This window comes from Equus przewalskii, chromosome 4 (genome assembly GCF_037783145.1).
Source record: "Equus przewalskii isolate Varuska chromosome 4, EquPr2, whole genome shotgun sequence".
Taxonomy (NCBI): domain Eukaryota; kingdom Metazoa; phylum Chordata; class Mammalia; order Perissodactyla; family Equidae; genus Equus; species Equus przewalskii.
In genome coordinates this window covers 48,071,729-48,088,659 of record NC_091834.1, presented here as the reverse complement: position 1 = coordinate 48,088,659, position 16,931 = coordinate 48,071,729, and the positions used below count along the sequence as shown (strand labels likewise).

Sequence of the window (16,931 nt, the reverse complement as noted above, 5' to 3'; positions counted from 1 at the left end):
CTCCAGAAAACAAACTTGAAGTCATGGAAGATTGTGATCTAACTGACAGGGAATTTCAACTAGCTGTCATGAAGAAACACAACAAGTTGGAAGAAAACTCAGAAAGACAGTACAGTGAGTGCAGGAATAAAATTAATGAGCAAAAGGAGTACTTCACCAAAAAGATTGAAATGTTAAAAAAAAAAACCACCCAGAAATTCTGGAGCTGAAGAACACATAAATGAGACAAAGAATAAAGTAGAAAGCATTGGAAATAGAATAGACCATATGGAAGAGAGAATTAGCAAGTTTGAAGATAGAAATCTAGAAATGGTTTTGGTGGGAGAGGAAGGGGAGCTATATCTTACACGATACACAAAAATTAACTCAAAATGGACTAAAGACTTGAATGTATGACCTGAAACAATAAAACTACTGGAGGGGGCCGGCCTGGTGGTGTAGCAGTTAAGTGCACGTGTTCTGCTTCGGTGGCCAAGGGTTCGCCAGTTTGGATCCCGGGTGCAGACATGGCACCACTTGGCATACTATGCTGTGGCAGGCGTGCCACCTATAAAGTAGAGGAAGATGGGCACGGATGTTAGCTCCGGGTCAGTCTTCCTCAGCAAAAAGGAGGAGGATTGACAGCAGTTAGTTCAGGGCTAATCTTCTTCAAAAAAGTTAAATAAATAAAACTACTAGGAGAAAACATAGGAAGTACACTCTTTGATATTGGTCTTAACAGTACCTTTTTGAATGTCGTGTTTCCTCAGGCAAAGGGAACAAAAGAAAAAAATAAACAAATGGGCCTACACCAAACTGAAAACTTCTGCAGGGCAAAGGAAATCATCAACAAAACAAAAAGACAATCTGCCAATTGGGAGAAGATATTTGCATGTCATATATGTGATAAGGGGTTAATATCAAAAAATTTACAAAGAACTCATACAACTCAACTACAAAAAAGCACAAACAACCCAATTAAAAAAAGGGTAAAGTATCTGAACAGACATTTTTCCAAAGAAGATATACAGATGGCCAACATGCACATAAAAGTTGTTCAATCACTAATTATTAGGGAAATTTAAATCAAAACTACAATGAGATATCACCTCGCAACTGTCAGAATGGCTATAATTAGAAGGACAAGAAATAACAAGTCTTTGAGAGAATGTGGAGAAAAGAGAACCCTCATACACTGCTGGTAGGAATGCAAACTGGGGCAACTACTATGGAAAAGACTATGGAGAATTCTCAAAAAATTGAAAATAGAAATACCATATGATCCAGCTATTCCACTTCAGGGTCTTTAACTAAAACACATGAAAACACTAAGTCGAAAAGATATATGTACCCCTATGTTCATTGCAGCATTATTCACAACAGCCAAGACTTAGAAGCAACATAAGTGCCCATCAATGGATGAATGGATAAAGAAGATGTGGTATACACACACACACACACAATGGAATACAATTCAGCCATAAAAAAAGATGAAATCTTGCCATTTGTGATAACATGGATGGACCTTGAGGGTATTATGCCAAGGGGAAATAATTCAGATGAAGGAAGACAATTACCATATGGCTGCAGTCATAAGTGGAAGATAAACAAACTAACGAACAAACACATAGATGTAGAGAACAGGTTGGTGGTTCCCAGATGGGAAGAGGTCGAGGGAGGGTGAAAGGGTAAAGGAGCACATGTACAGTGACAGGTAGAAACTAGACTTTTGGTGGTGAACATGATGCAGTTTGTACAGAAGTCAAAATACAATATGATGTACATCTGAAATTCATATAATGTTATAAACGAAAGTGACTTCAATTTAAAAGAAAAAGTGAATCAAATGGTGTTAAAAAATAAAAAAAGAACTCATACTGAAATATAGGTATGTCATTCTAAACCAGCGCAATGGAAGCCAGAAGAGAATGGAATGATGTTTTTAAAGTGCTGAAAGAAAATATCTGCCAACCTAAAATTCTACATCCAGCAAAAATGAAAGTGAAGTAAAAACTATTTTTACAAACTTCTACAGCAAGTTTTACATTTGGTAGTGAAACGTTAAAAATTTCCCTTTAAAGCCAGCCAAGTTAAAATATGCTTATTATTTGGCCTTGTGCTAGAAATAGTGGAGGAAGGATAGAGAAAGAAAAAAAGGCAAAAGGATTTGAAAGAAATTAGTAAATTCATTAGATTAATCAATTTAAATTGATTAATATAATTAATGGATTAATTAGAAAATTCAAAGAATCTATATGGAAATTATTCAAATTAATAGATGAATTTAGGAAAATTTTTAGAGAAATTGTCATCAGTTACATTTTTATGTACTAGCAAATAAAATATGCCATAGCATCAAATATATCAAATAGCAAGAAAAAATCATCCTAGAAAAATGAGTACAAAATCTTTAAAAACATTATAAAATTATTGAAATATTGTGAAAAAGAAAGAACTAAATAAGTAGAGAGATAACTATCTTCATAGATTAGAATGCTCAATATTTTAAAAATTGCAATTCTCACCAGATTGATTTACATATTCAATGCAATCTGAATTGAAATTGTAAAAGATTTCTTCATAGAATTTGACAGGCTCTTTCTAAAATATGGAAATGCAAAGGCCCAATAATAGCCAACACAGTCTTGAGGTTTAAAAAAATGGCAGGAGTTGTGCTACTGGCTGTCAAGATTTATTATAACGCTACAATAATTAGACATGTTTTATTGGCACAAAGATTAGAATAGAGAACCTAGAAACAGATCTTTGCATATACAGAGACTTGATTTGTGACAAAGGTGTCCCTGCAGAGCTGTGGGAAAAGGCTGTCTTTTCAATAAATGGTCTTGGAAAAATTGGATTTCCACATAGGAATAAGAAAAATAAACTTGACAAATACTTTACACCATAAAGTTTAATTCTGGGGTCAGGGATTTAAAAGTGAGAGGAAAACTGATACAGATTCCAGCAGATAGCATAGTAACATAGCTCTATAATCTTAGAGTAGGTAAAAATATTAAACGGTACACAAAAATCCCTAATCATAAAGATAAAATTGATGAATTAGACTATAATAGTATTTCAAAACTCAATTCTTCAAAAATTGACTCTCATTGAGACAGTAAAAGATAAAACCTCAAGTGGGAAAAGCTAACTGCAAATTTTAGTAGCAAAGACTTTACATCCCAAACGGCTAAAGTTGAAAAGATTGACAACACCAACTGTTGGATGCTCACACACTGAAGAGGGGGGTTTGTACTGTGATACCTAATCTGAAGAACCGTTTGAGAATTTTACTAAATTTGAACATATATATATATATACACCTATATCCCAGCAGTTCCAGCTTAGGCATACACTCACCAATATACCCAAAGACATGTAAAAGAGTGTTCAAAAAGCATTGCTCATAATAAATGAGTGATGCCAACAAGCCAAAATGTCCTTCACCAGGTGAACGAACTCATGGATATTGGTATATTCACACAATGGAATACTATGCAGGAGCGAAGGAATGACCTACTGCTACATGCAGCAGCATAACAACAATCTCACTAACAACACTGAATGAAAGATGCTAGCTACAAAAAAGTGCATATGATGTAATCCCATTCATAGGAAGCAGGAAAAAAAGATAAAACTAAAGAATAATGTTTAGGAGCTCATACTAAAGTGGTAAAAATGTAAATTAAAAAACTGCAAGAAAGGGTGTGATTACTGTAAAAATCAGGATAGTGAATCTCTCTGAGATGGAGGGCGGGTGGAAGCATTGAGGAGGTGAGAGGGCTGTGCGGGTGCTCATACTGAGTGGTGGTGACACGATTGTTTATTTGTTGAAAATCATCGAGCTACAGATTTCTCTTTTATATACTTCTTCCTATGTGTGTTTCATTTCACAATATAAACGGTTAAAAGTAAATCATAGGACAGAATTAATACAAACTAAATGTGTTTTAAAATTGAAATCTTATTTCTGCTTTTTCATCAAAAATTAACCAGATATGAATTTTTGTTAAAAAAAAAGTTACTTATAGTAGTGATAGAACATTATTTTACAAGGGAAAAATGTTGTTAAATTTTTTTTTCACAAATAAATTAATCCTATTACCAGAATGTTAAATGAATATCATATAAAGCTTATTTTAAGCTGATTAAGTAGCTGTTCATTACTATCATTATAAGACAATTTATAAATGCTTATCTGTATGTGACATTCAACTCTGTTTCAAATACATAAACACACTTATTTCATTTATTTTAGAGTTTGAATTTCAAGGATACCATATATACAGAAAATACTCATCACAAAAGAATTAACAAAGTTCTATATTTATGCTACATATCATATTAGACACAACTACACGTTTCCCATGCTACCAGTATTTCAGAAATTGACTGTTCATTATTTTAGAGTAGTTAACAAATTTAGTCCTCCTAACAAATCATTTTTTTTGAATGAATGGAGTATAAAGGTATTAGTTGAGTGAGGGGAGCCTCATTTACTTTAAATCCTAGAAATTTAGTTGTCTAATATTTTACTTATTAGTTGAAAGTATGCTTCACCCTAACTCATCAATGCTCAAGCTAAGCAATAAATCGATAAAGAACAGATTTTCTTTAAAAGGATGCATTTCATTTCTTGGTTTAATGCCAGTCTTCAAACAACTTCAGAGGCACAAGCTCCTCAAATATATTAAAATACTATTTCTTGGAAATTAAAAGAAATGTGTATCACTATGTTGATTATAACATGTAAACACATGAAGAGCATATTTAAAGCTAATTCACGTTGATGATGCTTATTTCAGACCTAAGGCAGCTCTTGTGGAAACTCTCCGTTGCTTGGTGTTCCTAACGCTGTGGAGATTTGGTCATCTGAAGCCTTTCATCCCTTCCTTGTCATTAGCTTTTGAGGTAAGACGTTTGCTATAGCAAGGTTATACATCTATTGCGTATTTAATTCATTCATTCAGCTATGTTTTTGTCTATTTATTTTGTGACTGGTACTCGTGGGAATTTTTTATCTATTCACTTACTTACCAAAACTTCTTAGCTGTGTCTCCTTGAGCTGGTTAATATTGTTGAGCCTCAGTTTTCTGGTCTCTAAATTTTGACTGATATCACTAACCTCATAGACTTGTTGGACAAATTACGTTGCATGATGTTTATAAAGAAATTAGGCCGCATATTTGGTTCTCAAAAAATAGAAGTGATTTTACAAAAAGTTCTTGGTAGAGACTCCGTCATTTGAGATCTTTCCTTTCACATCGTTAAAGTGAAAATTGTGATTAAGACGTCTTGTCAATCCTACAAGAGGTAATAGTTTTATGGAAATCATTAATGTCACTGAGACTTTTCTACAGCTGAAAAATATATGTTATAATTTGATCTTCTATGACTATTAAAACTTACCTTCTAAGAACTACATTGAACTTTTGGGTATATATTTATTGTTTCAGATCTTTTAACAACTGTTAAAAAATTTTTATTCTCATCACTAATATTATAATGGATATAGTTTTCTTCTTTTAAATTAAGGGTTCTGTTGTTTAACTTTGATGTGGAGCAACCTGCCAACATCCTCAGAAGGTGCAATACATAACCTTATTTAAGCATGAAGCATAAATGCTACCATTTCCCCCAGCATCAATGGAAAAACTAAAATAGACACCTTCAGAATTTAGTAATGATTGTGAATTGAAACAATCTCTTTGGAAAATAATTTGATGCTACCATACAAGGCATATAAGTATAAAAATGAGGAGGGGGAGATACACGTATATAAATATATAAATGTACTTATTTTACGCATGTAAATATATCGGGGAGGAGAAACAAGAACCTAACCCATGGTTGCCTGTGTGAAGGTGAATTGTGTGGCTAGAAGAGAGGAATAAGAGGAAGAGTCTTATTAATATTCTTTGGTAACTTTAAAATTTATGAACGATGTGAATATATTTTCTACTTTAAAAATCATGTAAATGTTTTGGGGCTGGCCCTGTGGCCAAGTGGTTAAGTTTGCATGCTCTGCTTTGGTGGCCCAGGGTTTGGCCAGTTTGAATCCTGGGCGTGGACATGGGGCTGCTCATCAAGCCATGCTGAGGCAGCGTCCCACATGCCACAACTAGAAGGACCCACAACTAAAAATGCACAACTATGTACTGGTGGGCTTTGGGGAGAAAAATGAAACATAAAAAAAATCTTAAAAACCATGTAAATGTTTTAAATGAAGCATAAACTCTTAGTATCAGGATCTTGGATATCAGCTAATCTAACACATTTTGTATTTAATAGACATTAAAGTTTGTATATTGTTTCTTGAATTACAACCTAAAAGCAAAATGAAGAAGCATAAATTGTATGTATTTAATGAAATTTGGAAATATACATGTCCCCAAAAGATCCATTAAAATCAAAGAGCAGTATTTTCACCTTCTCAATGAGGGAAGACATTCTAATTATAATTCTAATTATAGATATGAAAGAGAATAATTCCATTTAATGAATCTGCTCTTTAGTATATTGTGGTAGTTTATCTAAAATGCTCCAAAAGAAAATTGAGAATGTGGGATCTTTAAGTTATCCATGGTATAAACAAGTGGTAATGTATGCCTACAGAAACACATTGCATTTGGGGTTCTTTGATGATGGGATAGTGGAAGGCAGTGTAGTGTGTCCAACTTTTGAGTGAGATGAACTCCAGTGGTGAGATGATGTCAGTTTACTTATGCAGTCGATAGGTGAGAATGAGTGGTTAAGACTTGAGTTTCGAAACCGGGTTACCTGAATTTGATTCCTGGCTCAGGAACATACTAGTTATGCGTCCTTGGGCAGTTCCTTGACCACTTAAATATTCTTGGCCTTGCCTTCTTCATCTGTAAGTAGACAAAGTAACAATGTCTATCTAATAAGATTTTGAAGATTAAATGAGATACTCTATACAAGAGATTTAACAGAGTGCTGGACACACAGTACATGCTCACTAAGTGTTAGATGCTATTATTATTATTTCATATCAACTTAAAGATCCCTTGGAATAATTCTTTGCCTTGCCTTGGGATCCAAAAGTCAAGTCTGGGAAAACCAGCCTAGGGGATATCGAGGAGCCATGATGTTGAACCTTAAAATTCATGGTTATGAATTCTTAGTCTGACACTGACTCTGTGACATCGGACTCTTCACCTCAGGTTGGTCACCTGCAAAATAGGTTTAGTGAGGGCCAACATGCATTTAACTTTTACTATGTTCTAAATGCCTTACTTGTATTATTCCACTTGATCTTCATATCAATGTAACTCATGATGTAATTACTCTTAGTGTTAGTATTATGAGAAAATTGAGTTACAGAGAGGTTAAATAACTTGTTTGCATTAACATGACTAATAAGTCAGGATACAAACTCAGGAAGTCTGACACCATAGTTCTTAATCATCACATAATGATAGCAATACTCATCTACCTCGAGGGTTTTAGATGAAAAGTACAGATACAATGCAGCAAAAGTACTTTGAAAAATATGAAGAGACATAATAAAAGGTTTTATCAATTTAACAGCAAAGTGTTCTTAAAAGACTAACAGTTTGAATAATTTACCTCTGAATTATCTTTGGGTTGTGATTCGAGGAAGGAAGGACACTACGGCCAAATCTTTCAAGCTGCTTATCTACTCTTTGCAGAACCTGTTCTTGTCCATCTAGGCACGCTCATGGCCTATTCTTCAGGAGTAGACATTGCCTGTGGTTTACCACTAAAACTGTTCCTTAAAATGGTGTAATAATATTATCTACTTCACAATGTTTGGTGGAAAAATTAAAAGACACCATGGGTAGAACATAGGAAGCACTTGATACATTTTAGTTCTTATTGTTCATCTTACTATAATTACAGCTATTACCATTATTAAAACTATTACTGCTATTATTATTATTCAAATTATTATTAACTATTAAATTGCCATAGTTAAAACTGAACAAGTTTTCTCTGACCAGAAGTCAGTAACTGTATGGTAAAGAAGGGCAAATATTATTATTATTATTAATTTATTTTTTGCTGAGCAAGATTTGCCCTCACCTTACATCTGTTGCCAATCTTCCTCTTTTTGCTGAGGAAGTTTCACCCTGAGCTAATCTTCCTCCACTTTGTATGTGAGCCATCGCCACAACATGGCCACCAATAGACTAGTGGTATAGGTCTTCACCTGGGAACCAAACCCAGGACACCAAAGCACAGCGTGCCAAATTTAACCACTAGGCCACCAGGGCTACCCAAAGTATTTTATTATTAACATTTTTACCTGTGAAGCAGCCTTTTCCTTGACTTCCTTTTAAAGTTGAAGATTTTTTAAATAGCAACCAGTTACAATTCTTATTTTTCCATCGTTATTTCAAATTTGTGTTTTCCTCATATTTTTTATTTCATGTAACTTTCTGTAAATCTTTGCCATTTATCACAGTTTTAATAAAACTGTCCTTTGCCCCACACAAGGAGTATAAAAACCTAACAGCTGGCCTCAGGGACTCCGTTCAATGAGAATTAGGGCTGACTGACTAGGAGTGATTATACTACAAGGACGCAATGTTCTCATCATTTTTCTTTGTAGTTATCATTAGAATCAGTCCATTGAAGCAATTAATCCCCTTTCTTTTATAAATCAATTCACAACATCAGCCTTTGGGCCTGTAACTCTTCACTGTTTATCTAGAAGACTGGTTGGGATTTTTCTGTCATATTGCTTTATTATGTAACTCCAATTCCATAGGGTTGCATGAATACCAGTTCTTCTATACTAAGCCAGCATACTGTTGACTACACTTACAGCTTAAAACACCTACACCCGAGCACACACAGACAGTAAAATTGACCTTAAATTATTTTTCATTTAGATTATAAAACAGTTCTTATGTAGCTAAAATTGTGATTCAGAAATACAGTCTAACTGGAATTTGATCCTGTCACCAGTATGTGGGAGATTTATTCCCTTTACCTTATATCCACTAAAATATTAGGTAAGTGTGGTGTTCTTGCTATTTATAAATAGAATTTAGAGCTTCACAAATGCACAGTGTTCCGTTTAGTGTGTGCAATGATAGCCCCTGTCCCTGTACATTTCTCTTCGGATAGGTCCATCAATATTTTGACCACCAACTCACATGCCTTTTTTTTAACTTGAGTTTTCATTCACAAGAAATTTGACTGAGCTGACCCTGACGGTCTAGTGGTTAAAGTTCCACGCTCCCACCACTTTGGTGGCCCAGGGTCGTTTCCCGGTCGTGGAATGATACCACCCGGCTGTCAGTTGCCATGACTGGCCAGAGCTCACATAGAAGAACTAGAAGGACTTATAACTAGGACATACAGCCATGTACTGGGGACTTTGGGGAGAAAAGGAAAGAGGAAGGTTGACAACAGATGTTAGCTCAGGGCAAATCCTTCCCAGCAAAAAAACAAAACCGAAATTTGACAGAAAAACAATCTCTTCATTCTTTCGTTCACTCGTTTCTCACTCATGTACACATACATGTATATTTTTTTTCTGCTAGCTCAGTGTAATTTTGTCTTTCTAAGATGCACTTGTGAATTTATGATTGATTTAATTTTCTCATATCAGGAGCTTAAAAATGTCTAAAATGATGAACCCTTAAAGAGAAGATAGCGAGGTCACAGATGAATAGCTATGTTTGACAAGTATATAAGATAATGGGAAATATTTGTTTGCGTATATTTTGATACTATGGGCATAGAGTACTGGAAAAAGTATTGGCTTTGAAGTCAGACAAACCCAAGCATCATTCCCATCTCTGCCGATTGGTTGTGGGGCTGTCAGGGAGTTATCTAAACTAACCACACCTTAATTCCCTCAGCTTAGTTCCCTGAGCAAAAAGGAGAATGAAAATCTATCAGGTGTTGTTTTGATACTTAAAGGAGTAAAGAAGATTGAGTTTATAGAATCTAGCATAATATCTGGTGTGTAAATAGTGAGTATTAGTAATAATAATTATATCCACTTATCTATACTATACACACACATACATACACAAACTACACACACAAATTTAAATTAATGTTCTGAGAATTAGGGCATTAAAAGCAAAGAAAATATAAACCTGAGAATATCTGCTTATTAGTAGCCAAATAATTTGAGTTGATTCCAAAAGAACATGCAATGGCTTTAAATTTAGGCCTCAGCAAAATTCAAAACTCTGATTTACAGTTTTTAGGTTAAATCATTAAAATGGGAGCACATCACTCCTTAATGGTAAACCGACATGTATCTGGTGAAGATGTGCACAAGAGATGGGCAGAAGTTGGACAAGTGGAGCCGAAGGTGGAGAGCTCCTTACTGAGGGGAAAGGACCCTGGAAAGTCCAGAAGTAGGGCGACCGGGGACTGTTTAAGTGATTAGATGAACTAATAACAGCAGCCCAAAGGGGCCCTAATAGGAGCTAAGTAAATGCCACAGAAGATAGAACCAGCTTGTCTAATGCTCTAATGGCAAGCAGAAATGTTTATCCGACACTTACTAAACGCCTGCTCCAGCAAAAACAGAGCGAAAGCCCTAACTTTGTGGAGCTTAGATTTTAATCGGTGTATTAATTTTCGATTGAGGTTAACAAATTACCACAAATTTACTGGCTTAAACCAACACACATTTATTATCTAACAGTTTCCAGGGGTCAGAGGTCAGGCACAGTTTTGCTCGACACTCTGCTCAGGGTCTCAAAAGGCTGCATTTAAGGTGTTGGCCAGATTGTGTTCTCATCTGGAGGCTCAACCACGGAAAAATCCACTTCCAAGCTCACTCAGGTTGTTGACAGAATTCATTTCCTTGCAGCTGTGAGAGTTGGGGCCCCAGCTTTGTGTTGGCTTTTGACTGGGGCCTGCCCTCAGGTCCCAGAGGCTGGCTGCAGGGCCTTTCCACGTGAGCTTCCTCAGCGTGGCTGCGGACTTCATCAAGCCACAAGGAGAAACTTTTGCTTCACGGAGGTTCCGGCCCTCTTTTAACAGCTTTCACATGATTAAGTCAGGCTCATCCAAGACAATGTCGTTTTATCAAATGAAGATCAGCTGACCCTTGTTGATGCTCTGATCACATTTTCTGCTACTTTCCCTCTTGCTTACTCAGTTCCAGACATGTGCAGCATTCTGGGAACACGTTCAGTCCACCCTGCTTCAGTATGTTTGTGCTTGATTTTGCCCTTGCTGTCTCTTTCTCAGGAATCTGCATGGTTTTTGCTCTCACATTAGGTCTTAAGTGAAATGCCACTAGTGTTCCCTGGGTATCACTTTTATTGAAGTTCTAATTTTCCCTCTTCCACCCCTGATTTATTTTTCACCATAGTACTTATCATCATCTAATAAACCATATATGTGAATATAAATACATATGACTGTGTATACAAATATTTGTCTGAGTTATTGTCTGCACCCTCACCAACTGTGGCACACAGAAACTGCAGTGGCCCCAGGATCCTGCTCCTGCTCTCTGTGACCTGGCAGCCTGCATAATCCCCTTCCTGGAGCGTGGGTGACACCTGTGACTTGCTTCTGCCCAATAAAATATGGCAAAGACTCTTCAACATTCACTTATTTATTCAGTAAATATTAAACAAATATTGACAGCACCTGCTACATAGCTCATATTCACCAAAATGCAGGGAGCAAGTTGCTGGAATTTTAACCTTACATAGAATGTTGAATAGATGTTGACTGACTTCAGATAACAAGGCATGCATTTTCAGTCATTCTTTCTTAACTAAATAGTTGGTCAAAATACATGTATCAGAAAGGAAAGGAAGGTTTAGCAGTTCTTAGTGGCTTCATGTTTTCACGGATTCTTCCTTCTTTCTTTTTTTGGTTAAATTCAGCCTTCATTGGTGTTTATCTGTTTCTGCATAACAATCCAACTCAAAGATTAATGTCTTAAAATAATGAAGATTTGTTATTTCTCACAATCCTGTGGTGGTTCCATTGCTGCCTTCACTTGGGCTCACTCTTGAACTATATTCAGCCTAGGGGTCAGCTGGGCTGGACAGTCACATGGGTCATATGAGGGGACTCCATTTTGCTATCAGCAGAAATACCTTTATTTTCCCTCCACATGAACTCTCACTCTCCATTGGGCCAGACCAGGTATTTACTTGGCAATTTCAGGATCATGGCAGCTGACTCTACAAAGCTTCTTGAAGCTTAGGCTCTGAAATTTAAAAAATATGACTTCTGCCACATTCTATTGGTCAGAGAATATCACCAGGCTAGCCAATGTTCAAAGGGTAGAGAAAGAGACTCCATCTCTTGATTGGAAGAACAACCAACTCAACTGTAAAAGAGCACGCACGAATTTATGGCCTTTATCGACTCTGCCACACTTGAGTTTTATATTATTTAGGTTGATGTCACAATGATGATCAGTAAATAACAGAATATAGACATATTTGTCTGAAGCCATCCTAGACGATTCATTTCAACTGTACATCTGGCCATATAATGAATGTAAAGAAGAGACTGCACTCAACTTTTTTTCATAAAATATATGATAGTCTGCCATAAACATACTTATGTATGCAAGGGGAAAATAACACACACTGACTTACGAATATTCATAATATACAGCAGTTTTGACTAATCTATTTCAATATTATTCAAGCTTCAAATATTTTTGTCAGCTGCACAAATTTTGTGTTTACGAGTAGTAACTATATTAGTTTTAAATAATGCTTTTCTTCAATCAACTCATAATTGTTTTTTCTATTATGTAGTATTCATGTATTAAATTATATAAAATACTTTTAAAGATAATAAAATGAAAACCACTCACATTAAAACTATGATATTGCAATACCAGTGAGGTATTGTTAACACTGTGTGATCTGTTACCTGCATAATCTTCCTCTATTTCACATTCCCACACATACAATCGTTATCTTGCAGTGTTATCGTTTCCATGCTTTTCTAAACAAATTCTAAACATCATTTCTAAACAAGTTCTAATTTTTTCACATTTTCTTAAATTTGCCACTAGGCAATATTTGATTTATTTTTAAAAAATATTTGAGTACAATAAAATGGTATCATATTATGTTTAGTTTCCTGAAATTTCCTTTAATTTACCGAATATTTTGTTTCTAAAATTATCCTTTCTGTTGCATGCAGCTGTAGTTCATTCATTTTTATTGCTATAAAATATTTCATTGAATGACTGTATCAAAATGTCCATTCTCTAGTGTTTGTTTCTAGCTTTTACTTTTACAATGCTGCAATGAAAATTCATGCACATATCTCCTAGTGCTCGTGGCGTATATATAGAGTTTCTCTAAGTTTTACAGCTACGTGTGGAATTGCTGGATTGTAGGAAATGTGCCCATTTATATTCTTAAGAGAACATCAAGTTGTTTTCCAAGGTGTTGCTAAATTTACTACTATCAGAGCACAAATTTACTCACCAAAGGCAGAGTTGTCAGATTTTTAACTTTTGTTCATCTGGGGATTAAACAATATCTCATTATATTTCTAATTACCATTTTCCTGTTTTCTACTGAAGTAGGTCATTATTTTATCTTTATTGGCTGCTTTTGCTTCTTTTACTGTGATATTCGTTTTTCATGTCATTCACCTGTTTTTCTACTCATTTTCTTCTTCTGCATTTTAGAAATTCTATATATGATGATACCAATCCTTTGTCATTTGTATTGGTTAAAAGTATCTTCTCCTTTCTTGTAGTTTGTCTCATTACCCCCGGATTGAACTCAAATGGATTTCATTCCATAGAGTCATGCTATATAATGGTATACTACCTCCACACATGAAGATGCTACTACTAAACCATCCGTTATTATTAATTCAGATAAACATAAACTTTTTTCTATATAGTCCTAGATGTAGTCAACTACAATTCCTTCTGTAATCACCTGTTTAAGCCTATATATCTCCTGGACTGGGTTATGAATCTAGGCTATAATTATGCAAACATATAAAGCTGACGTATAATTTGAAGATTAATTCCATAATCATAGCTTCTTTAGCAAGGTTTATTGACTATTTAAATTTTAAATGCATAGATAAAGATTTCCCCCATTCTTCTATAGGGGAGAGTAAAACTTAAAGTTAATCCACAATCTACTCGACATCATATCAAAACTGCTAAAATGTATTGAAATCCTCCTAGATGTATGATGCTAAATTACTGACTGCACAGGAGTCTTCTGTTGAACAATGCACATATTAGCCATTTTATCTGTTCTTAGCTATTTATCCAACAGGTGAATTTAAGCTACTTCACCCACAAGATCATAGTCCCAGATTGTAATCCCTCTTGTGTTCTATAAATTAAGAAATCTGCAATAACCTACCTGTGACATATAACAGAATATGTTTTATAGGGCATAAAATTTTTATTTTTAGCCAAAAATGCAAAATTCATGGAATAGGATAAATACAAAAACACTGAGATTATTAGCAAATTCCCTTCGAGATTTTTTTTGTGTTCATATGATAAAGCTTTGTCACTCTGTTTCCTTCACCTCTAACTCAATTTAAAAGTATCACTGCTAGTCTCTTTCAAAATATTTTTATTTTTTCATTCTCCCTTGCCATTCTTTTAAGTATTTTTAGAATATAAATATATAGTGGCCATCCTGGTGGCATAGTGGTTAAGTTCGCTGCCTCCGCTTCAGTGGCCTGGATTTCACAAATTCAGATCCTGAGCATGGACCTATGTACCGCTTATGGAGCTGTGCTGTGGCAGCATCCCACAAGAAGAACTAGAAGGACTTACAACTAGGATATACAACTATGTACTGAGGCTTTGGGGAGAAAAAAGTAGAGGAAGATCTGCAACAGATGTTAGCTCAGGGCCAATCTTCCTCACCAAAAAAGCCAGCAAAAAGAAAAAAGATTAAGAAAAAGAATATAAAGATATAACTTTTTCAAGGCTTATTATCACATACAATTAACAAATGTTTACTCTCTTCCAGATCTTGCGCAGAGAGCTTTAGATGTGTACTTCATTCACATGCACATCTCTCTCTCTCTCATTTCCATATTGCATACTATTCTGTATGAGTGGATAAAAATAACATGTATTAAGCGTGGAGCAGGCTAAATAGCAGGTGAAAATAAGCTGTTTGGAGGGATTTATATAAGGCCCCTTTTTAAAAAAGTACTGTTCTCTTCCTGTGTTTCTTCTAAAAATAATTACTTTTTCTCTCTGTGAGCAAGAAAATACTTCATAAACAAAATAAGGCAACATTGAAATATGGTGCTGCTTTTTTGTTTTATGAGAGAATAGTTTGACATAGTAGGTTGTAAATTATCACATCAAATTTTCTGAAATTTGTTAGTCCTTGTGTGGAATTTTAAATTATTGAATCTATATGAGAATATGTTAATCTATGACAGTTTTCTATGTATATTTTCCTATTAAGATGGGGAAAAATAAAGAGACATAAATATATCTTATCTTCTTATGCACCATCCCTTCTCCCTTAGGCCTTTATTTGAAAAATGTTAGCAAGGCATCACCAAGGGCAGTAGCTTTTGCAAATACTTTAGATTCAAGGAGATTTTCACCATCAAGCATTTTTTCTCACATTTAATATTCTGTGTGTTATGAAGAACACTAATTTTATATAATTTTGATTAACGTATACTAAACTCATCAAAACCTAGGTGTTTTAAGGAGAATTTTACATCAAAAATTACATGAGTTTTTTTAAAAAAGTATTTTAATACATTTATTTTGTTTAGTTTCTGTTGGTGTAATTTACTTTGTCTTGCTTTTTTGCTTGTTTTACTTTTCTTGTTTGAAAATAGGAAGGGATTCCTTGCCAAGAGTAGATTAACTAGAAGAGGAAACGCTGAATTTAGTTCAACATTGCAAACTTTGGAAGTTTCAGTGAGTTCTAAAGTGGATACAATCTCTATTAATGATATTGTTTGGATAAAAATAGAGATTTAGGAATGTCAGAAGTCTAGCATTTGACACAGCCCATTCCTGACCACTGAACCACTTTCTATCCTGTTGACTCATGTAGCTCTACATTTTTCATGACTGTCCTTTTACCTGACTCACTTGTGGGTCTAATCTACCAGGGTCAACAGGGTGACTTATGAGCAGCAGCTTAAGGTAAACATCATTTGCTCGCAAGAAATTATTTCCACATCACCTTGGTTTTCTGCTTGGCATTTAAAAAAAGAAACCCTGCCTCTTTTTATAATCACCAGTCCTACATTTGAAATAACAAAGAGCCTCGCATTTTGCCTCCTCTAGTCTGGGTGTGCCACGCGCTGTGCTATGATTTATGACCTCAGCATACAACACCCTCCATGCACTAACAAGATGGCCCGCTGCGTTTGAAATAGATCCCCCAAATGAAAGCAAGCACAGCCTTGTGATATAAGGCCTTGTCAGCATGCAAGGAATTAAACACATACAAGATCTCATTTTCAGTCTTTCTTTTTGCATTGCCTTTAAGAAGGGCTAAAATAAGTTAAGATCCATGGGCGGACAGGATTTCATATACTACACAAGAGCTCTAAGGGGAATCCTGACCCTCCGACAAAGGCACAGGGATATTTGGCAGAACATCAACGTGGTTTCCACTAGTACATGACAGGGACTCATTATAGGCTTGCTGTTGCCTGTAAGCTGGTTTCACTACCATCAACTATGAGGCCAGAATGCCTGGTTCCAGATGCTCTTGCCAATTGACCGTAAAATTGCCATGCATTTCTGGCCAAGCCCAAGATTTTAAAAGCTCCCCTCCCCCTCCCCTCAACACCCTAACCCCCAATTCTCTCTAAAAAGCTGCTCATTATTCTTCCTTTGCCCCCTGATCTCAGCAAAAGAAATACTTCTGGAATCAATTAGAAATGTCTGCCCTTGATGAGGTTTGCACGTGAGTTTGGAGTTGTGCAGCTTTGATAGTGGCAGCCAACAGCTGCAGTTTCAGGTGGTA

At 35.4% G+C, this 16,931-nt stretch overlaps 1 protein-coding gene across 6 annotated transcripts in view; it reads left to right on the top strand.

Moving 5' to 3' along the window:
- AGMO (alkylglycerol monooxygenase) overlaps positions 1 to 16,931 on the top strand; it is a 339,471-nt gene that overhangs the window by 181,089 nt on the left and 141,451 nt on the right. For all 6 annotated transcript variants that reach the window (XR_011539063.1, XR_011539062.1, XR_011539064.1 and 3 more), the window contains exon 12: positions 4,788 to 4,893. Coding sequence is in view for 3 of the 6 variants with exons in the window: in XM_070615814.1 (XP_070471915.1) it covers positions 4,788 to 4,893 (106 nt within the window). In the remaining 3 variants the exon portion in view is untranslated. The remainder of the gene's footprint in view (positions 1 to 4,787; positions 4,894 to 16,931) is intronic.